The sequence below is a fragment of the Sus scrofa genome, chromosome 12, assembly GCF_000003025.6.
Source record: "Sus scrofa isolate TJ Tabasco breed Duroc chromosome 12, Sscrofa11.1, whole genome shotgun sequence".
NCBI lineage: Eukaryota > Metazoa > Chordata > Mammalia > Artiodactyla > Suidae > Sus > Sus scrofa.
In genome coordinates, this window is record NC_010454.4 from 44,653,961 (window position 1) to 44,677,218 (window position 23,258).

The 23,258-nt window shown below is 52.5% G+C and overlaps 1 protein-coding gene and 1 long non-coding RNA gene across 2 annotated transcripts; one reads left to right on the top strand and one right to left on the bottom strand.

Annotated features, from left to right (window-relative positions):
* Positions 404–22,982, top strand: SARM1 (sterile alpha and TIR motif containing 1). The gene is given in 12 exon segments (XM_003360057.4): positions 404–1,950; positions 1,953–2,279; positions 2,282–2,318; positions 7,290–7,531; positions 7,534–7,907; positions 11,699–11,911; positions 12,221–12,312; positions 12,411–12,646; positions 15,278–15,380; positions 15,458–15,647; positions 20,936–21,057; positions 21,148–22,982. Coding segments are annotated over 12 exon segments (2,166 nt in total). The 5' UTR covers positions 404–1,850; the 3' UTR covers positions 21,278–22,982.
* Positions 10,812–11,692, bottom strand: LOC110256065. Its single transcript, XR_002337278.1, has 2 exons — positions 11,521–11,692; positions 10,812–10,996 (listed from the first exon to the last, which is right to left on the bottom strand). It is a non-coding gene; the product is annotated as an uncharacterized LOC110256065 (long non-coding RNA).

Below are 23,258 nucleotides of genomic sequence, written 5' to 3' on the forward strand. Positions count from 1 at the left end.
GAGAAGAGGAGTTGCCTTTTCTACTGCTCTGTTTGCTCAAGCTCCAGTCCAGCCCCCAGAGCCCTGACTCCAGAGGCTGCTGCAGCAAAGGATCACGGTCCTGGAACTCCAGGCCTGGGAGAGCTGTAAATAGAATCCTTGCCAGGCTCAAGGTCATCTCGGAAGAGGACTAGCTCAGTGAGTCTGAGGGACAGAAAGAAGTCCCACTCTGGCACTCACTGGCTGTGCACCTTGGGCACAAAGCTTTAGTTGCCTTAGTTCTCTTTTTGGTAAAATGAGATTAATCATATTTGCCTCATGGGGTGTCAGGACCTAAAGCAGACAATCTGCCCAGTGCCTGGAGGAGCCCCAACTTCATTCTCCATAAATGGCTATTGATTCATGATCTGTTTGATCAGGCACAGCCCTCGCAGGATGGTTCACCCACCCCTTGTGTATTTAGGGCATTGAAGGGGGGTGGGGGTAGGAGCTATGCTGGTAAACACCCTGGTGAAAATTTATTTTTATCATGAAAAGAACAAAGTTTCATTTCTGGGTTCAGGTCTCTAGAGCATTGATTTCCAGAGGCTGGTCTTCACAGCACAGTGAGTTGGTGAATATTAACCCTTCGGACTGGCTGTGATTCCTGAGTCTTCCACTGATTTACTGCTCCTCAGCTGGCTATTCCCTGTCTCCATCCTCATCTTCCCCATCCATGAAGGGTGGCCCAGTTCCCCACATTTATTTTCTTTTCTGGGCACCCCATGGGCATAAGGAGTTTCCCCAGGCCGGGGATCAGATCCAAGCTGCAGTTGCAATCTATGCTGCAGCTGCAGCAATCCTGGATCCTTTAACCAATGTGCCAGGCTGGGGATCGAACCTGTGTCCTGGTGCTGCAGAGATGCGAGCTGCTTGTGCCACAGCAGGCACTCTTCCCCACACTTTTAGACTCCAGTGAGTAGGATCCCCCTACTCAGAAAATGCTCACTGGCACAAAATGCCTGATTTGGGGCCCACTTTTCGGAGTCCAAGGCCTCCTGAAGTCCTCCTCCTACCTGGAGCAAGTGATCTTTGGCGATTCTGCTGATTGCTTTCTTTTCTATAATGAGAGGGGAGAGTGACTTTGGACAATCGTTTCTATATGGACCTCAGTCTGTTAAAAGGCAGCACAAATTCCTACCTCATAGGCGCGTTGTAAGTCTTAATTGAGAAACAGGCATAAAGGGTTTCAAGAATTGCTGTTATGATAGCATTAGTAGGACAAGAGCACACCCAACCGTGCTGCCCTCACATTCCAGTGTCATTCCAGTGTCTCCAGTATAAAACCGAGGCAGTCCTCTCGCCCTCCTCCCTTTCCTCTGCATCCAGTGGAGGGGGCCCGGGGACCGGGCTCCGGGAGCCGGTCAGGGTGTGGGCACGGCTGGGGAAGTTTTAGCGTGAGGCTACGCCGGCGGCAGGGGAGGAGCCCCGCGTGACCGAGAGGCGGGGCGTGGGCTCCGGGTCCCTGGCTTCTCAGGGGCGGGGCTGCTGCAGAGCATCTCCGCGAACCCGGCCGGAACTGGAGCGCTCTTTGTTTGGCTTGCTGCCTCCTAGACCCTCCGGCGCCTAGGTTCATTCCTCCCGCCTCTCTGCTCTCTCCTCCTGCTTGCCTCCTTCATCCGGGCCTGCAATTCCCTTCTCTAACCTCTTCGTTCCAGATCCTGCCCTCACATTTCTGGTCAGCGCCCTTGCCTGGCACCCCTCTCTCCACCCTCCCTCCTGCATCTTCTTCCCTCGGGTCCCCTCTGGGGTCTTCTTTTTCCCAAGGTCTGGGTCGCTCCGCCCTCCGCCCCCCGCCCCAGGCCGGGGATGTGCCCTGCAGCCCCGCGCCCATGGTCCTGACGATACTGTTCTCTGCCTACAAGTTGTGCCGCTTCTTCGCCATGTCCAGCCCAAGACCAGGCGCTGAGCGACTAGCGGTGCCCGGGCCGGACGGGGGGGCGGCGCCGGTCCGTGGTGGACCGCGGGCGGTCGTGGGCCCCGCGAGGTGTCACCCGGGGTGGGTGCCGAGGTGCAGGGCGCCCTGGAGCGCGCGCTGCCTGAGCTGCAGCAGGCGCTGTCGGCGCTGAAGCAGGCGGGCGGCGGGCGGGCCGTGGGCGCCGGCCTGGCTGAGGTCTTCCAGCTGGTGGAGGAAGCCTGGCTGCTGCCAGCCATGGGCCGCGAGGTAGCCCAGGGTCTGTGCGACGCCATCCGCCTGGAGGGCGGCTTGGACCTGCTGCTGAGGCTGCTCCAGGCGCCGGAGCTGGAGACGCGTGTGCAGGCCGCCGCCTGCTGGAGCAGATCCTGGTGGCTGAGAACCGGTGAGAGGACCGGGCTGGGGGCGGGGGGTGTGGGCGCGCTGCGTGATGTGTCGCAGCAAGGGTGTGCCTGGGTCTCCTGCGTGCCTCGCACTATCCCCTGTTAGGGACCAGCGTATCATTTTACAGATGAGGAAGCTGAGGCTTGGGAAAGTTTAGTGACTTGCCCAAGTGTCACACAATGAACTAGTGGGGCAGCCGGGATTCTCCCCAGTGAGGCGAGGAATGAGACAGGGAGGGGAGGAACGGAGCAGTAGAACAGGAATCTGTCCCTGGTTCTGAGGATGGAGATGGGATCCAGTTGTCAGTGTCCTCTCAACCCAGAGCCCTCCTCCCCACAGGCTCCGGTGTGGGTCTGTGCTCCCTTCTGCCATGCCATCTCCCTCCTACTGAGGGAGGCTGAGAACACACTGCTCAGGAAACGGGAGGAGGGGGACCCTCTTCTGTCTCCCCGGACAGAAATGCGTGCTGACCTGAGGGTTACTCCACCTTCACGCCACCCCCGATGCACTTCCTGCTTCCTCCTTTTTCATTCTGGTTCATGCAACACTAACAGGGCAGACATGATCTCGTTCTGTGGTTGCTAATAGGGAACAGGAGGTTTTCTCTTGGGTTGAACCAGTGGGGGAAGAGGAAAAAGGAGCAGAGCTTGGCAGGGGCCGGGGTTGTGTTCTCTATGGCTTCCCCACACGGTGTTAAGATTCAGTGGGTGGGGTCCAGTTGAAGCCTGTTGCCACTCTTTCCTGCCTCTTGGGGTCTCCCCTGGAATATGAGCACCTCTGCCCCACTTTCTCTCCCCTCTGATGCTAGAACATCCAGGCTGTCACACTCCAGTCTCATGTTGAATTCTTGGGCCTCTCAGGTTTAGAAGGGTTTTGGGAAGGGTCACTTTCAGTGTATGCAGCTCTCACAAGTGTGATGGGTATGGATTAGGGATGCTTTCTTTTTCTTTTCTTTTCTTTCTTTTTTTTTTTCTGGCTGCACCCATGGCATATGGAAGTTCCCAGGCCAGGGATCAAATCTGAGCCACAGCTGTGACCTATGCCATAGCTGAGGCAATTCCGGATCCTTAACCCACTGCGCCACAGCAGGAACTCCTTCCTGCCATTTCCAAAAAGTAAAAATAACTTTGTGAATAGCGTAAATGATACAGTTGTCAAACGTGCAGGAGCGAAGCAATTTGAGTTGGGAGACCAAGTGAGGGTCCTGCTTGTTCAGCAAGTCATGAATCTCCCATCTAACGTCAGGCGTATCGATGGGGATGTGAATGTGGAGAGCTAGCAAATGGAGCAGGTGCTCACTGGATGTGGTGGGCCCAGGTTGCCAAGTGTACCCTGTGGACTTCCTATGTGGATGGGCCGCTTTAACCTAACTCCTGAAGAATGGGTGCAGCCAACACCCTAAGAAGAGGAGGGCTCCAAGAGGCAAATAGCACTGATATTTTTCAGGGCTGAAAATAACAATCCTCACGTGGTTCAGAATTACTGAGAAAGGAGTCACACTAACCAGTGTCCCTGGGTCCAAGAAATAACTCATTGGGCTGGCATCACTTCAGGACCAAGGACAGAGCCGGGGGGGGGTTGGTTACCAGGTCCTGATCAAATTCCAAAAGCCTCCCTGGAAAGGGAGACTCTCCCCACACCTCCACACGGCACAGGGAGGAGGCTGGAAGAGTGAGGGGGTGGGGACACACTGAGAATTTGTGTGTTTGGAATATTTTCCTTCCTCCATCAACTTAGCTCTTCTTAAAGAAGTTTCTTCCGTCAGTGCATCCACTCCTTTTGCCATTCCCTTTCCTGCAGTTCCCTTCTTCCCAGGGTGCTGTCACCAGGAGAAGCCCAGCAGGGGAGAGCCCTCTGAGCCTGGTCTCACAACACCCAGTGAAGTTCCCATCCTACGCCTAGCTCTCTAAATTCACAGCCTGCTCCCCCATCCAGGAACCATAATGAGGTTAAACGGCTTTCCCAAGAATACCAGTGAGTAGAGGGAGGATACAAGTTTAAAAAAACAAAAACAGGAGTTCCCATTGTGGCACAGTGGTTAATGAATCCGACTAGGAGCCATGAGGTTGCGGTTCGATCCCTGGCCTTGCTCAGTGGGTTAAGGATCCGGCGTTGCCGTGAGCTGTGGTGTAGGTTGCAGACGCGGCTCAGATCCCACATTGCTGTGGCTCTGGCGTAGGCTGGCAGCTACACTCCAATTGGACCCCTAGCCTCGGAACCTCCATATGCCACGGGAAGCGGCCCTAGAAAAGGCAAAAAGACAAAAAGACAAAAAAAAAAAAAAAAAAAAAAAAAAAAAAAAAAAAAAAAAAAGCAGACACCTACTGCACATAAATGCAAGTGCAAAGGTACCAAAAAGGTATATCCTTACACCTTCTTTCCCTCAGCCTCCTCCTTGGAGACAAACAGGTGAAATAAGTTTCTTGTGTGTTTTTCCAGAGAGCATCTATGCATATATAAGCACTTGCATATATGGGTATATTATATATACAGGCGTGCACATGTGTGTATATGCACCATTTGCTCCTCCTTTGCAGTGGGGATTTGAACCCAGACCCACAGCCTCTCAGGCTACAGAAGAATGGGGATTGTGTGAATAATTCTCACAACAAGTAGAGTTCAACTCTCTAAAGGTGCCAAGTGCACAGGGAAAGGCGAGGGCTGAGGCTCAAGAAATGCAGAATAAGGTCCTTTCTCTGAACGATGTTCCTGAACATGCCCTTTGCCACTGCAGTGACCGGCCTTGTTCCCATACGCCTGTGCTTCTCTGTGACAATCTCTTTGGGATATAAACCTAGGAGCCCACATTTCTGGTTCATAGAGTGTGTGTCTCCTTAATTTCCCTCACGTGCCCCAGCTGAGCCTCCACTTACACAGCTTCAGGGTTTCCACGACCTCACACCCCACAACCTTTCGTATCACCCAGCTTTGGCTTTTTGCCCATTTAATAGGTGTAAAGGGATAGCTGTCTTAATTTTTATTTCTCTGATTACTAATGCACTGGAGCATCTCTTGACTTGCGTGTTGCCCGTCTATGTCCTTCACCCCTTTTCTATTGGATCTCCTGCCTTTTTCTTGATTTAAAATTTTTTTTTTTTTGGTCTTTTTAGGGCCGCACCTGCATCATATGGAGGTTCCCAGGCTCGGGGTCTAATCAGAGCTACAGCCACGGCCTACATCACAGCCACAGCAACGCTGGATCCGAGCCATGTCTGCAACCTACACCACAGCTCACGGCAGCACTGGATCTTAACCCACTAAATGAGGTCAGAGGTCAAACCAGCAACCTCATGTTTCCTAGTCAGATCCATTTCCACTGTGCCACTACGGGAACTCCTTTTTCTTGTTGATTTGAATATTTATTTATATATTCTATCTATAAATGCCTTATTGATTTTATATTTTTCCCTGTTGGGTTTTTTGTTTTGGGATTTTTTTTTTCTTTTTTGGCCATGCCCACAGGATGCAGAGGTTCTGGGGCCAGGGATCAAACTCGCACCACAGCAGTACCCAGCCACATAGTGACAGGGCATGATCCTTAACCCACTGTGCCACCAGGGAACTCCTCCTTGGTGGTTTTAAACATTGTAAATATATCTGGCCTTCTTTCTCTTCCTTGAATATGCCAAGCTCATTAGCCCTTGGGGCTTTTGTCCTTGCTATTCTCTGCCTGCTGTGCTCTTTTTCCAGATACTTGCAAGCAGGGATATCTGGACATTTAACTCTCAGATGTCACATCCTCAGATCTGTCCCTCCACCCAAGCACTCTCATTACATCGCCTGTTTTGGTTTTTCCTTTTTTTTTTTTTTTTTTTTGTCTTTTTGCCATTTCCCGGGCCATTCCCTCGGCATATGGAGGTTCCCAGGCTAGGGGTCCAATCGGAGCTGTAGCCACCAACCTACGCCAGAGCCACAGCAATGTGGGACCTGAGCCGCGTCTGCAACCTACACCACAACTCACGGCAAAGCCAGATCCTTAACCCACTGAGCAAGGCCAGGGATTGAACCCGCAACCTCATGGTTCCTAGTGGATTCGTTAACCACTGAGCCACGACAGGAACTCCTCTTTTTTTTTTTTTTTTTTAAGGGTTGCATCTGTGGCATATGGCTAGGGGTTTTTCCCAGGCTAGGGGTCGAATCAGAGCTGCAGCTGCTGGCCTGTGCCACAGCTTTCGGCAATGCTGGATCCTTATTGAACCGAATTCTCATGGATACTAGTCGGGTTCATAAGCTGCTGAGCCACAATAAGAACGCCTTCATCACCTGGTTTCGCTATCCTCATGGTCATATACAAATCATCCTTTTCATTCACAGTTTGCTTGCTTATTATAAGTCTCTCATATTAGCTGTGTATAAGCTCCAGTGACTCTTAGTAACTGCTGAACTTCAGCCCCTAGTGCAGTGCCTAACACAGGGTAAGTTCTAAATAAACGGCCTGTTGAATGAATGAATAAGTATACCCCAGTCACACAATACGGCTACACCCGCGGCATATGGAAGGTCCCAGGCTAGGGGTTGAATCGGTGCTACAGACGCTGGCCTACACCACAGCCACAGCAATGCCAGATCCCAGCTGCATCTGCGACCTACACCACAGCTCACGGCAACAGAGGATCTCTGACCCACTGAGTGAAGCCAGGGAGCCAACCCGAGTTCTCATGGATACTAGTCGGGATTCATTTCTTCTGAGCCACAAGGGGAACTCCCCTGAGCTAGATTTCTTACCCATTACACTACTGCTTCTCCAGGGAAGGGTGTCCAGGAGGAAAGGGGTGTGCCAGGATGAAGCACCCTTATAATCCGAGAAGTCCGGTTTCCCCAAGGCAGGAGGTGAGGGAGACGGGACTCATATCTATATGACACTAGTGAGGCCCAAAGAGGATACGTGAGGAAGCCGTGGCTCCCAGGGGGTTAGGATAAGCATCCTAGGCCACAACGACGCCAATGCCTCCCTCCCACTTTCTCTCGGCAGGGACCGCGTGGCGCGCATCGGGCTGGGTGTGATCCTGAACCTGGCAAAGGAGCGCGAGCCAGTGGAGCTGGCGCGGAGCGTGGCGGGCATCTTGGAGCACATGTTCAAGCACTCGGAGGAGACATGCCAGCGGCTGGTGGCGGCTGGCGGCCTGGACGCCGTGCTGTACTGGTGCCGACGCACGGACCCGGCGCTGCTCCGCCACTGCGCGCTGGCGCTGGCCAACTGCGCTATGCACGGGGGCAGGCAGCGCAGCGGCGCATGGTGGAGAAGCGCGCCGCCGAGTGGCTCTTCCCACTCGCCTTCTCCAAGGAGGACGAGCTGCTGCGACTGCACGCCTGCCTCGCCGTGGCGGTGCTAGCCACCAACAAGGAGGTGGAGCGCGAGGTAGAGCGCTCGGGCACGCTGGCCCTGGTGGAGCCTCTTGTGGCCTCGCTGGACCCCGGCCGCTTCGCGCGCTGCCTGGTGGATGCCAGTGACACCAGCCAGGGCCGGGGGCCTGACGACCTGCAGCGCCTCGTGCCACTGCTCGACTCGTCGCGCATGGAGGCGCAGTGCATCGGGGCTTTCTACCTCTGTGCGGAGGCTGCCATCAAGAGTCTGCAGGGCAAGACTAAGGTGGGTGCCCGTGAAGGGTAGGGTCGGGCAGGGCTTAGAGAGCATCTGGGAAGGCTTCCCAGGGGAAAGGACATTCAGCTGAGGCTTGAAGTACACAGGAGAGTTAGGTGAAGCAAGGAGAAACATGCCCGACGAGTCATTATGGCTTTGAAGGCAAGATCAAGGTTTTTCGCCCAGGAGACCTATAGTTTACAGAGGTCACCCTGGCTGCTGCATGGAGTTGGGGTTGGCAAGGGCGAGGGGGCCAGATAAGAGGCCATGGCAGGGGGCAGTTAGGTTGGTGGAGGTCAGGATCTGGGTGTGACAGCAGAGGCAGAGAAGCAGACAGATTTCTCCAGAGGTACTGGAGAGATAGAATTAGGACTTAGCAGGCAGCTGGGTGAAGGAGAGGGAGGAGTTGAAGGTGATTCCTGGCTTTGGACAGAGGCTACCAGGGGATGGTGGCACCTGGTACTAAAATAAGGTGAACTGAGTGAGACAGGTTGAGGGAGGGAAGAGAGTGAGTTCACGGGACAGACGGAGTTTGAAGTGCCTGAGATGACCAGCTGGGGTGTTCCAATGGGCCATTTTGTCAGTTGGGTCGGAGTCAAGAAAGGAGATGGAGTAGTCAGAGGCAGGACATCTACCTGTCAGCCAGGTATTCCTACCCAAGGGGTCCCAAGGGGTCCCCACTCTCAGGGCCTGATCTGCAATCTTTGCCCTCTGCTTTAACTTGCTGTGTGACCTTGGGTACCTGGCATCCCCTCTCTGGGCCTTTACAAGCCTCATTTTTGTCCTCTGGAAAACTGAAGGGGTAGACCACAGCAGCATTCTTACCCTGGATGTGGAGCTAGTAATAGTTAAATTATCAAAAGTTTTCAGTTTTTTGTTGTAAATATTACAGAATTAAGATTATCCTATAATGTCACTCTCCCTCCTTTTCATTTCTCTGGAGGTTCGAGGGGCAGGGCGTTAGTGACAGTTGGTGCACAGGGAGTAGTGCACACTGCATGGACCACCCTGTCTGTATGACAGTGGTCATCTGGGGCTGGACAGGGGTCATCAGAGGAGTGTGTCTCACAGGTGATTGTCATCCATGAGTGTCCCCATAGATCAAAACGTGTTAGGTGGCCTCTCAAGCCTCTTCCAATGTCCAGTGTTCTAGGAGCTTCCGATTCTCCTCTCTGCACCCCAGAGTTGGGCCATGGGAGGACTGGCTTTACAAAGCAGGCCATTCTGCTTTTTTTTTTTTTTTTTTTTTTTTTGCTTTCTAGGGCCACACCTGTGACATATGGTAGTTCCCTGGCTAGGGGGCAAATCCAAGCTACAGCTGCTGGCCTCTACCAATGCCAGATCCTTAACCCACTGAGCGAGGCCAGGGATCGAACCCACATCCTCATGGATATTAGTCAGGCTGACTACCGCTGAGCCACAATGGGAACTTTCCCATTATTCTTTAAAAGAAGGGACTTAAAGGGACGTAGGGAGTGAGGACCCCAAGGAGTAGGTCTGGGCAGCAGCTATGACCACCGGCTCTGGCATCTCTTTCTGAGCAAGAGCAAGTGACTGCAGTTCAGTAAAGACATAGTGAGCCCCCACTCCATGCCCTGCAGCATGCCAGTTATGGGACTCCAGGAGTGGCTAAGACATGAGCTCAGCATACAGTCCATGGGAGTCGAATTATCAGTTAATGACAGTGGCATTCAGAGTATGGTATGAGGCCTAATTGGAGGTATGGGCCAGGCTGTGGGAGAATCAAAGCAAGCTGCATGCATGAAAAGATGCTCCTCACTGCTAATTATTAGAGAAATGCAAATCAAAACTACAAATGAGGTACCATCTCACACCAGTCAAAGTAGCCATCATTAAAAAGTCTACAAATAATAAAGGTTGGAGAGGGTGTGGAGAAAAGGGAATCCTCTTATATTATTGGTGAGAATGTAAATTGGTGCAGCCATTATAGAAAACAGTATGGAGGTCCCTCAAAATACTAAAAATAGAGTTGCAGTATGATCCAGCAATCCCACTCCAGGCATATATCCAGATAAAACTATAAATCAAAAAGATACATGCACCCCTATGTCCACAGCAACACTATTTACAATACCGAAGACATGTAAACAACCTAAATATCTATAAACAGATGGTGGATAAAAAGGATATCCAAATACACACACACACACACACACACACACACACACACACACACACAGGAATATTACTCAGCCATAAAAAAGAATGAAATAATTCCGTTTGAAGCAACATGGATGGACCTAGAGATTATCATACTAAGCAAAGTAAGTCAGAGAGAGAAAAACACATGTGATATCACTTATATGTGGAATCTAAAATATGACAGAGGGAGTTCCCCATTGTGGCTCAGCAGTTAAAAACCAGACAAATATCCATGAGGATGAGGGTTTGATCTCTGGACTCAATCAGTGGGTTAACTATCCGGCTTTGCCACAAGCTGTGGCATAGGTCACAGATGTGGCTCAGATCTGGCATTGCTGTAGCTACAGTGTAGGCTGGCAGCTGCAGCTCTGATTCCACCCCTAGCCTGGGAACTTCCTTATGCCACAGGTTCAGCCTTTAAAAAAAAAAGAAAGAAAGAAAAAAAGAAACAGAAGCAGACTCACACAGACTTATGGTTGCCAAGGAGCAGGGGGGATGGGAGAGGGAAGGACTGGGAGTTTGGGATTAGCAGGTGCAAACTAGTATATACAGGAAGGAGAAAGAAAAAGGTCCTACTGTATAACACGGGAGCTATAGTGAACATACTGATATAAACCATAATAGAAAATTAACTGAATCACCTTGCTGTACAGTATAAATTAACACAACACTGTAAATCAACTATACTTCAATAAAACTTTTAAAAAAAGATTACATTGGAGTTCCTGCTGTGGCTCAGCAGGTTAATACCTGACATAGTGCTCCCTGATGATGCGTTTCTATTTCTGGCCTTGGTCGGGTGGGTTAAGGATCCTGTGTTTCCACAAGCCGCGGCATAGGCCAATGAGGCTCCGATCTAGCATTGCTGTGTCTGTGGCGTGGGCTCCAGGTGTAGCTCTCTAGCTCAGGAATTTCCATATGCCACAGGTGTGGCCCTAAAAGAAAAAAAAAAAAAAAGATTCATTATGCACATTAAAAATAGAAATAAAGAGAAAGAAAGAAGAGTTCCTGCTATGGCACAGGGGGTTAAGAATATGACTACAGCAGTTCAGGTCAAGGCAGAAGGGCGGGTTCAATCCACACCCCACGCAGTGGGTTAAAGGATCCCCCCTACCCTGGGGTAACTTCCATATGCAGTACATGTGGCCATAAAAAGAAAAAAACAAAAACAAAGCAGGCTGCATGGAGGAGGTGCCAATCAATTTGGATCCAATGGAGGAGAAGGATTTGCACAAGCAGTGTGGAAGAACTGAGTCTGCAAACACTGCAAGTTGAAGCCCAGAGGTTGGAGAGCCTCCGTGGGTGGGTATCAGAGGAGTGTGGCTTGGCAAAAGGGGAGAAGAGCCCCCCAGAGTGGTGGGCAGGGCTGCACGGTGCCAGACCTGGCGGCCTTATCGAGAACTAGACTTTATCCCTGGGCAGATGGAAGCTGTAATGGGGAGGCAGGAGAGGGACCTACCTCATGGAGCTTCAGGAGGGTGAATCCATAGGACTTGGTGATTTATTGCATGAAGGCAAGGTTGGCTAGATGGTGGGACTTTCAGCGGTGAGAAGAGGCGAGGAGAGGGACCAGGCACATTCGGGGGCGGCTGGAGGGTTGGTGGATCCAAGAAGTCCTCTCCCCCACGCTTTCCCAGGTATTCAGCGACATAGGCGCCATCCAGAGCCTGAAACGTCTCGTCTCCTACTCCACTAATGGCACCACGTCGGCGCTGGCCAAGCGCGCGCTGCGCCTGCTGGGCGAGGAGGTGCCGCGGCCCATCTTGCCCTGCGTGGCCAGCTGGAAGGAGGCCGAGGTTCAGACGTGGCTTCAGCAGATCGGCTTCTCCCAGTACTGCGAGAGCTTCCGGGTAGAGCCGCGCGGGGTCTCCGGCCCGCGGTCCGAGCGGGCGCATCTTCGAGAGCCGCACAGCCGCTAGGGGCGCCCTGCACACCGGCAACGGTGCCCCATCCTGGCCTGCACACCCGCAGCACCAGGGTGGCCTTTTGGGGGTGGGGAGCCTGTACTCAGCCACTTTCGGGGTCATTCGGTTCTCATCTGCGTCCCATCCGCCTCCTCCACCGCCATCTCCAGGTCCCTCCCCTTGGTGTTGCGCAGGGTGGGGTCCAAATGCTGAAAGAGGGGGCCTTTCCTTACGTTTATCTGACTTCTCCTCCAGGAGCAGCAGGTAGATGGAGACCTGCTTCTTCGGCTCACGGAGGAAGAACTCCAGACTGACCTGGGCATGAAGTCCGGCATTACCCGCAAGAGGTACCGAGCCTCCAGCCCGCACGTTCCCCACCCCCCGCCCCAGCCTCAAAGCCAGTCCCCCATCAAGGGGTCAGCATCCTGTCCCCTTTCGGGTGCAGATTTTTTAGGGAGCTCACGGAGCTCAAGACCTTCGCGAACTATGCCACGTGCGACCGCAGTAACCTGGCTGACTGGCTGGGCAGCCTGGACCCGCGCTTCCGCCAGTACACGTACGGCCTGGTCAGCTGCGGCCTGGACCGCTCCCTGCTGCATCGGGTGTCAGAGCAGCAGCTCCTGGAGGACTGCGGCATCCGCCTGGGCGTGCACCGCGTCCGCATCCTCACTGCGGCCAGAGGTCAGCCTGCCCACCTGGGCCCCTACCTCTGTCCTAGTCCCGCCCCAGCCCTGGAGGGGTGAGCGGAGACCTCTGGCGGGGCCTCAGAGTCTCACTGCGGACTAATGGAACACCTGCCAGACTGGGCTCTGAGGATGCAAAGATGAGTATGTGGCATTTTGCCCTCAAGAAGCTCCCAGTCCGGATTTCCCTTCTGGTTCAGTGGGTGAAGAACCGGACATAGTGAGGGTGAGGGCTTGAACCCTGGCCTTGCTTGGTGGGTAAATGATTTCACTTTGCTGCAAGCTGCAGCATAAGTCATAGATAGGGCTCTGATTGGCTCTGATCTGGTGTTGCTGTAGCTGTGGCGTAGGCCTGCAGTTGCACCTCCTATTCGACCCCTAGCCTGGAGTAGGGGGTAGGAGTAAGGCAGATGTATAAACAGACACATGACCCCAGCAAGTAGCACGTGACCCCAGACTCCCTGCCTGCCCTGCCCTCCCAGGCTCAGGCTTTGGAGAGGCAAGGATGCCTTCCCAGGTCTTGAAGGATGTACTGGGGGTGGGGGAGAGAGTGGTGGCAGCAAAAAGAGCAGCCCTGGAAGAGGGAGCAGCATAGCAAGTGTGTCAATAAGACAGAGCATGGGAGCGGGGCGTATAGAGGTGATATGGGTAGGAAGATGGGGGGCTTATTTTCTTGTGAGCCAACAGCTTACAAAGTACGCGTGCTTTGTGGAGGTCATGAGAGCAGAGTGGATTCTAGGGTTCTAGCAGCCCTCTTTACTTATTAGTTTAATTTACTATTTAGCTAATATTTATCATTAAGTACTATAGGCCACATCCTGATTAAGTTTTAATAGATACTATCTCAATTTCTACATCTATTCTGCGCAGTAAGCATTAATTTTTTTCAAGTCAACTTTTACATTTAAAGAATAAAAGAGGTTCCAGTTTGAAGTTTTGAATGTATACTTCTGTGTCACCACCATCATAATCAAAGATAAAGAAAGTCCCATCATGGGTATTAATTATACAGACAATGAAACTAAGATTTTTTTTTTTTGTCTTTTGTCTTTTGAGGGCTACACCTTCAGCATATGGAGGTTCCCAGGCTAGGGGTCTGATCCGAGCTATACTGCTGGAGTGTGCCAGAGCCACAGCAACGCCAGATCTAAGCCACACCTTCAACCTATACCACAGCTCATGGCAATGCTGGATCCTTAACCCACTGAGCGAGGCCAGGGATTGAACCCGCAACCTCATGGTTCCTAGTCGGATTCGTTTCCGCTGCACCACAACAGGAACTCCTGAGTTCTTAAGACTCTTCTCAAGGCCTGCTCCCTCCAGGAGCAGCTGCACCACAACAGGAACTCCTGAAACTAAGATTTAAATACATTTTCCAAGGTATGAGTCAGTAAATGACAGAAGTGGGATTTCAGCCTCTGCCCTTCTACCTCATAAACAGACAAATGTTCTGAGTGTTGTCTGAATATTATGAGAAGATGGGTTCTTTTCATTCATTCATTCATTCGCTAAGTATATACTGAGCTCCGACAAGGGACAAGGGACTGGGCTTTGGCTCCATTTTTTTTTTTTTTTTTTTTTTTTGCTTCAACCAAAGCAGATCAGCTTCTATCATTTTTACATTGTAGTTCCCAAAAACCCCCAAGATTTCATTTTTTTAAAAACAAGCAGGTACTGCAGCAAAAATAGCTTGCCAACACCTGTAGGGAGTAGGGAGCTATGCACAGAAGTTGCTGTTTTTTTCTTTTTGGCCACCTGGAGGCATATTGAGTTCATGAGCCAGGGATCAGATCTGAGATGTAGTTGCAACCTAAGCCACAGCTGCAGCCACACCGGATCCTTAACCCACTGTGCCAGGCCAGGGATCAAACCTGTGTCCTAAAGCTTCCAAGACACTGCCAATCCTGTTGTGCCACAGCAGGAACTCCATGCATGCACAGTTTTTAAGTGCGGGCAATGACACACTCAGGTTTGGATTTTAGACAGAGCCCTCTGGTGGCTGGGGCAAACAGATGAGACAGGGCAAGTGTGGATTTGGGAACACCGTGGAGGAGCTGGACTCAGGGAGGGCCCTGGGGCTGGAGTCCAGGATGTTAGTAGGTGGAATCCACAGAGCACGGTGCCTGGCCCTGAGCACTTGAATGTCAGCTCCAGGAGGGCAGGGTTTGTTGTGTTCGTTGCTGTATCCCAAGTACTCAGCATAGCATCTGGTGCATGGAAAGCACTTAGTAAATATTTGTTGAATGAATAAATGAGAGGTGAGAGGCGGGAGTTGAAGCTGATATCCAGGTTTCTGGCTTTGTTGGGAGACTAGGAAGAAGGGGTCTGGGGGGACTGGGGATGTGTTGGATTTGTGGTGCCTGTGGGCAGCTGACTGATCTGGAGCTCTAGAGAGAGGGCAGTGCTGGCGGTGACCCTAAAACACCATGCCTGCCTCCTGAGCAGGCCTCAGCAATAGTTAGCAGTCTGCCTTCCTGGAGGCCCCATCTCTCTACCTCGGTGCCCCTTTTTGGGGCAAGCCGCCCTGCCTGGGCTGGGCTGAAAGGCTGGGGTGTGCAGGGGATGACATGCTTCGGGGTGGATGATGGGGAAGGCCCACCCTCACCAAGCCGCCTCTTGTCTGCTTCAGAAATGCTGCACTCCCCGCTGCCCTGCACCGGCAGCAAGCCCAGTGGGGACGTTCCAGACGTCTTCATCAGCTACCGCCGGAACTCAGGCTCCCAGCTGGCCAGGTGAGGAGGGGCGAGCAGGCAGGCCGCCTGGGGACTTGAGGGGGAGGCCAGGGCAGTGACACAGGACCTCCTGACAGCCTCCTGAAGGTGCACCTGCAGCTGCATGGCTTCAGTGTCTTCATTGATGTGGAGAAGCTGGAGGCAGGCAAGTTCGAGGACAAGCTCATCCAGAGTATCATGAGTGCCCGCAACTTTGTGCTGGTGCTGTCGGCTGGGGCTCTGGACAAGTGCATGCAGGACCATGACTGCAAGGACTGGGTGCACAAGGTGAGTGCTGGTCTCTGTGGCCCCAATATTGACCTGTGGCCCAGGGGACAAGGTCCTCCTCCCATTCTTTCTTTTCTCTTTGCCTTTTTTTTTTTTTTTGTCTTTTTTTGCCATTTCTTGGGCTGCTCCCATGGCATATGGAGGTTCCCAGGCTAGGGGTCTAATTGAAGCTACAGCTGCCGGCTATGCCACAGCCACAGCAACATGGGATCCGAGCCGTGTCTGCAACCTACACCACAGCTCATTGCAACGCCGGATCCTTAGCCCACTGAGCAAGGCCAGGGATCAAACCCGCAACCTCATGGTTCCTAGTCGGATTCGTTAACCACTGCGCCACGACAGGAACTCCCTCCCGTTCTTTCTTGTCTGCATACTCCAGCAAGCTCCCTGACCCGGCCTGAAGTCAGGATCCATGGCTCTGACTGTACGAGGACTTTAGCAACTTACTTAGGCTCTCTAAACCTCAGTTTTCTCATTTTGAAAATGGGCATGACTTGGGAGTTGTCGCCATAGCTCAGAGGGTTAAGAATCTGACTGCAGCAGCTTGGGTTGGTGCAGAGGTGCAGGTTTGATACTTGGCCTGGTGCAGTGGGTTTAAGGATCAAAGAAAAATGTATGGGGCAAGTTTCTTAACCCCAGTGAGCTTTACGTTTATCACTGGGAAGTGGGATAATTATACTACCTAACTCCCTAGGGTCCTGTTCTAAGGATAAAAGAGCTAGAATCTTAGCAGAACGCCTGGCACATAACTGCTCTATAATGGCAGCAATTACTCTTATTAATAGAATTATTAGGAGGACTACCACTGTTTAATTCCCCATTGTATCCTCAGGGCCTCATGCATCGTAGAAACACTGAGTACTTGTAGAATGGGTGGATGGATGGATGGATGGATGGAGCCATGTCACGTCTACAGGTTACTAACCATCAGCAGGAATTGGGGCAGAGGCTGGCCTCGCTCAGTGGGTTAAGGCTGCGGCGTTGCCGTGAGCTGTGGTGTAGGTCACAGACGCGGCTTGGATCTGGCATTGCTGTAGCTCTGGCATAGGCTGGTGGCTACAGCTCTGATCAGACCCCTAGCCTGGGAACCTCCACGTGCCATGGGTATGGCCCTAAAAAAACCAAAAAAAAAAAAAAAAAAAAAAAAAAAGAAAGAAAGAAGAATTTAGGTCAGTGGAAGAAAGGCATCCTAAGTAGAGGAATTGTATGAGCACAGAACAAAAGTGGGATGAGAAAGGTGCCAAAAATCTACGTGATCACTGGTATTGTTGTCTCCACTTTACAAATGAAGACACTGAGGCTCAGAGAAGTAGCATAATTTTTCCCATGGCCACACTGTTGGTAGAGAAATCAGAACTGGACTTTGAACTCTTGTCTCTGACTCCAAAGCTCATATTGTTTCTTAGGATCCAAATTTGTCCCATGGCTCAGATCTGAGGGGTGGGAGGGGAGGTGGTGGGATAGGACTGGATTCAGCTGACCCTGGATCTGCATCTCTTCCCAACTCCAAGTTCATCAGTATCATGTCAGCAGCTTGAAATTAGCTATGGTGGGAGTAGTTACACTAAGGAAATTGGTGAAAACTACGAATCAGGGTTTTATTTGGTTGGCTGTCCCCTCACGGAGAGTTAGTTGTTAACCGTGTACCAGCACACCACTGGCTGGGTGAGAACCAAGGAACCAGGTTGTGGGGCTCCTAAAGTCAGGGGGAAGACCTGTACTTAAAACACTGGGGGGAGTGCCCATTGTGGCTGAGAGGTTAACTAACCTGACTAGTACCTATGAGGATACAGGTTCGATCCTTGGCCTCGATCAGTGGGGTAAGGATCTGGCATTGCTGTGAGCTACGGTGTTGGCTGCAGATACAACTCAGATCTGGCATTGCTGTGGCTGTGGTGTAGGTTGGGAGCGTAGCTTGATTTGACCTCTAGCCTGGGAACTTCTATATACCATGGTTGGAGCCCTAAAAATACAAAAAAAAGAAAGAAACAAAAACACTGGGGAAAAGGATCCCATGAGGGCAGAGATACCAGGCCAGTGGGTTTTAGGGAGAAGGCTCTGACACGAAGGTGTAGCCCAGATTGACAGTGGACAAGAGGGTCAGGCCCCAAAGGTCATGGAGGAGGGGCTGAGTGCTAGGTTTGGTTTGGGGAGGGGGTACTGGGTCAGAAAGACACCTCAGCTCATGAGACAGAGGCTCATGGCTGATGGCCTAGAGCAGATGGCAGGCCTCCTTTTGAGGGAAAGAGAGGAGTGCCTATGAGTTCCACAAAAGCCGTATTCCTGCTGCATCCCTGAGCTTAAAACCATGCATGGTACAAAGTAGGCTCTTGAAGAGTTTATGGAACAATTGAATCAATGATTAAACAGATGAGTCATTTTGACGAAGCTGAGATGACTGGGAGAACCATACACATTTACTAGGCTTACTAGGTAGGAAGACTCGACGCTAATCAAATTTTCATTCTTACCTGGCTGCATGATCTTGAACAAGCCGTTTTCCCTCTCCTGGCCACCCTCATGAATCTGTACAGCGAGTAGTATGCTGTCTTTGCTTCTGTGTAATTCTGGATGACACAAATGTCTGAAGTTCCCAAATAAATTGCTGCAGGGTCAGAATGCATCCAGATGCTCGGCAGAGAGGCAGAAGGCTTGGTTGAAACAGCCCTGAACTTGGAATCTGAAGGCTTGAATCAGAGGCCTGGCCCTTCCTAGGCTGGGCATGTATGTGGGTTGGGAGCAAGTCTCTTCCTTGAACTGAGCTTCCTTCTTCTCAACTGTAAAAAGAAGAGGTTCCCTAGAAGCAAATCCAAGTTGAAGGTATTCAGATTCCTTCCCCCAGGAAGGCTGTGCTTAGCACAAGCACAAGGGTGCTTGGCATCCATCACTGTCCCAGCAGACTGCAAGGAGGGAGGAACAGGCGGCGTGGTGGTGGGAACCTTTGCCTTGGACCAGCTCCAAAGCCTCCATCATCCCTCCTTGGCTGATTTAAGTGCTTAATTGTTTCTGGTTTTAAAAGTCCTTTCCCTGAAGCCACATTTAGTGAGTAATCAATACGGAAAACCGCAAGTGAACTGCACTCAGAAAGTCCAATCCCTGTGGCTCCCCCTTGAAAGGAAAGAAACATTCAATAAGCATTTACCAGAGTAGCCATTAATAGTAATATCCTCAGAACAACCTGATGAGGTAGGTTTTATTACCCTCACTTCACTGGGTAATAATAACACTTGTTTTTTTATTAAGCATACACTGCATGCTAGTCGCTGTTCTAACCACTTGCCGTGGGATCACAGTTATTCCTTCCAACAATCCTACAAGGTACGGACTATCATTAACCCTAGTTTAGAAATTAGAAAACGGAGGCTTTGAGAGCCTGTTGTTTTCGTCTCCTATGACAGAGCCTTGATGTGAGAGATCAGAGATTTGATGTGAACCCAGATTGGTGATTCCACAGTGTGACCCCTAAAGGCTATGCTGTCTCTCCCGCGTTCATTCAGCCAGTCAGCTGCTGAGTATTTAGCAAAGGCTGACCACGGCCAGAGCTTTAGGAAAGATCCTGAGCTACAAGGTGAGTGAAAACCAGACGTGGTCCCCACCCTTATGTCTGGCAGGGAAGACAGATGTTAAATAAATGACTCAGTTCATTTTTTTTTTTTTTTTGGCCACACCCACAGCATGCAGAAATTCCTGGGCTAGGGCTCGAACCTGAGCCACAGCAGTGACAGCGCTGAATCCTTAACTGCTAGGCCACCAGGGAACTCTTCATTATTTAACTTATGGGCCACTGTAGCATATGCTGTGGAGCCTATGCCAGCCTATAACAGGGGGATCTGGCCTGGACAGAGAAGTGAGGGAAGACTTCCCGGGAAAGTTGGTTGAGCTCAGATCAGAAAAATGAGTTGGCATTAGCTAGGTGAAAGGGCAGGGAGAGTGTCCTAGACAGAGGAAATAGCATGTGTAAAGGCCCTGTGCAGGGAGAGAGGATGGCACATCTTAGGAGCTGGAAGGACAGCGCAGGTATAGAATTTGAGACACGAGCTGTGGCCAACCAGGCAGCGCCTTGAACTTTTTCTGAGAACCACATAAAGCTGTGAAGTGTGTTAAGCAGAGTGTGACACTATCCATTTCCATTTTGCAAAGAGTAGCTAGGTGAAGGGGCAACGTGGAGCATGACTTAGAAGGTGCAAGAATGAGTAAGAAGGGACCTGGTGGGGGCTAATGGTAATATGGTGTGGGAGCAGGGCTGCAGTGGTGTGGGGGGGGAGCAGAGAAAAATGAGTGGATTTGAGAACTAAGTAAAGACTACAACTGGCGGGGCTCACAATGGGTCGGTGTGGACGCAGGGGGTCTGATGTTTTTCTTCTGACACCAAATTTGTGTGAGGTTTTCCCCACTCCAACAACCAGTTCTCCATTAAACTGAGGCCATTGCACCAGGGCCCGCAATTCAGCTCAGTTCTGACACTAACTACCCACCTGGAGTGGGTGTCGGACTCCATGGTTTAAGGGATCAGTCCCCCCAAGTCTGTCCTCACTTCAGACCCAGTCCCAAGGCCCAGGCCCTCTGCCTTTCTGTCTGACTTGGCCACAAATCCAGGAGTTCCCATGACCACTCACTCGCCTCGGGTTCAATAACTTGCTAGGACAAAGTGCAGAATTTAGGGAAGCACTTGACTGTTACTGATGTGTTATAAAGGATCCAGCTCAGGAACATCCAAACAGAAGAGAGGCACAGGGCAAGGCATGGGGGGTGGGAGCGAAGGCAGGGCAGGCCCAGAGCTTCCGCATTCTCCCCAGGCCACCGTCCCAACCCCCCATCCAGTCTTTAGCAGGTTTATGGAGGTTTCATCGCACAGGCGCGATGAAGTCATTGGCTATTGATGACTGAACCCAATCTCCAGCCCCTCTCCCCTCCGGGAGGTGGTGGAGGGGGGGCTCTGGGGGAGCTGAAAGTTCCAACCTTCTAATCAGAGTTGAGTACTTTCAGCCACCAGCCCCCCATTCTGAAGCTACCTAGACGCAACCTCTTACCCACCCCCCGCCCCGGGTCAGGTCATCTGAGATTCTGAGGGTTTCAGGAGTTCTATGCCAAGAACCCGGGAACAAAGATCAAAAAAATATATAAAATGATTATCACACCGCAGGGGGTAAAGGGAGAGGTCAAGGTGACTTCAGGGCCAGCATCCCACCTCTGGCTCAGCCTTGGGCCACCGGCTCTCCCAGGGCCTGCCTGACCCCAGACCCCGGCTGGGAGCCGGGATCTCCTCCTCTTCTCTCTTCTTTCTCCAGGAGATCGTGACTGCTTTGAGCTGTGGCAAGAACATCGTGCCTGTCATCGATGGCTTTGAGTGGCCAGAGCCCCACACCCTGCCTGAGGACATGCAGGCCGTGCTCACCTTCAATGGCATCAAGTGAGGAGTGGGCGGGGTGGGCTACGCAGGCCCCTGGCGGGCAGCTCCCTCTGCCCAGCCCTCTGACCCCACCAGCCTCTGTGCCCACAGGTGGTCCCACGAGTACCAGGAGGCCACCATTGAGAAGATCATCCGTTTCCTGCAGGGCCGCTCCTCCCGTGACTCGTCGGCAGGCTCCGACACCAGTTTGGAGGGTGCTGCACCCATGGGCCCAACTTAAGCAGTTCCAAGTTCCCAAGCCCTAGCGTGACCCCTGTTTCTATCATTCCCCACAATGGAGCAGCTCCTCGAACTGGCCTCCCTGGGCTGAGACAGCCTGGGCTCTTCTCAGGAATTGGGCTCAAACCCAATTTCCTTAGCCCAGAAAGTGAGGGTGCGACCAACACCCAGGCCTACCACCAGGTCCTGTCTCAGGCACGGGAGTGTCACTGCTCAGCTCTGGAGACCCTGGAGACTGAGGGTTCGCTGCACACTCCCTTCCTGCCCTGCCAGCCTGTGCGGGGTGAAGGCAGGTGCCCTCCGATACAGATTAGTGCAATGCCCAGCCCTTGATGCCAAGGCAGAGTCTGAGCCCAGGAGCCAGCCAGGGATGAGAGTCCAGCCGTGGCTCTCCACCCAGACTGTGCCTGGCCCCTGGGCTCACCGCTCCCTGCCGCCCTGTGGCCTTGCCCTGTAACCACTCAGTGTCCTTAGCTGGCCTGGTCCCCTCCCAGCCTTCCAGATGTGCAGGCTCCTTTGCTACATCTATGTCTGGGTCAGGGTCAGGATGAGCCGGCCCACACTCGCTGGTGGATGGGAGACCCCTGCTTGGATCTGGGCAGGGGAGGCTGTGCCTTGAAGGGCAGCTGGCCACCCGACCTGTGCCTTGGTGCTGCGCCCCAGGCCTCTGCCCCAGCCTGGCCCCATGGCCTTCCCCACCCCCTCACTCACCTGCTCAGGGGAGGGGAGGTGAAGCAGCAGCCTGAGCAGAACTGCAGCTGCAGGGGAAGAGGCAAGATCCTGAAGCAGGGCCAGGGGTGCATTCGAATCACCTGGGAATTCTGCAAAGAGTCCATTCAGGAGACCCAGGGCGTGGCCCGAGTTTCAGCATTTCTCACAAACTCCCAGCTGAGCTGACGCTCGCAACCAAGAAGTGACATCTCAGGAGCAAGGGTCTGAGACGCCCATGTCACCACGTTTGCCATTTCCCTGACACTGTGCTCCAGGGTCTCTAATCATCAGAGCCCCCCTACCTGGTTTTATCTCCATCTTACAGACAAGGAACTAAAAGACGTGCCCAGCTTCTCGCCATCGGTGGCAGCATCAGGATGCAGACCCAGCCTCCAGGTGCTCAGTCCACTGCCGCCAGGGGGTGGGACTGCTCTCCTGAGAACCATCCTGGAGGCTGAAGCCTGGGCAGGGCTGTTGCTCCACAGGCGGCTGGCTTTCCTTTTGTCCCAAAGAATCTAGCTGCGGGGGACAGGTTTTTATAACAGAAGGCTGCCCCAGGGCTATACAGAAAGAACCGAGTAGGAGTGTCGCCCAGCCCCTTCCTCCACCAGGGTAGAACAGCAAGAAAGTATCCTCCTTCCACGGAAGCCAGGTCCCAGCTCCTGGGCTCAGCTGGCACCTGCCCTGCCTCTCACCTCCCAAGTGCAGTGAGTTCACACTTGAAGGCTGGCTCAGCCCCGAGATGCCTCCTGCAGGTGCTGGCCAGGTCACCCTGAGCTCTTGGCAGCAGCTGCAGGCTTGGGAATTCCTCCGTCCAGTCCCTTCCCTGTCTTTAGCCAGTCCTCTGACTGCACCTGACCTCCTTCCTTCATGCCACACGAACACCCACCAGTGCCAGGCCTTGGATGCCATGGTGACGGAGGTAGGCTGGATGTTGCCCTCCGAGAGCTGAGACAATAATAATAATAATAATAATAATGTGTGATGAGTCTCCTTCAGCAGAAGTCTTGTCTTTTTGTCCCCAGCCAGTCCCACTCCCTCGTGAGGTCCCTCACCGGCAGGACTCAGAGCGGTTCCCCCGCATTGCGTCTTTTTCTGTTTGGCACACCCTCCATTTGGCCGCCTGCCTCCTCCTCCCTGGGGAATCACAGCCCAGCCTCCAGAGCAGCTGACGTGATGACCCCCCACCCCGGGCCAGGCCGTTGCCTTCAGGGGCTGGCCTCCCACATCGCGACAGACACGTCCAGATGGCAGCCAGGCAGGCACCTGGG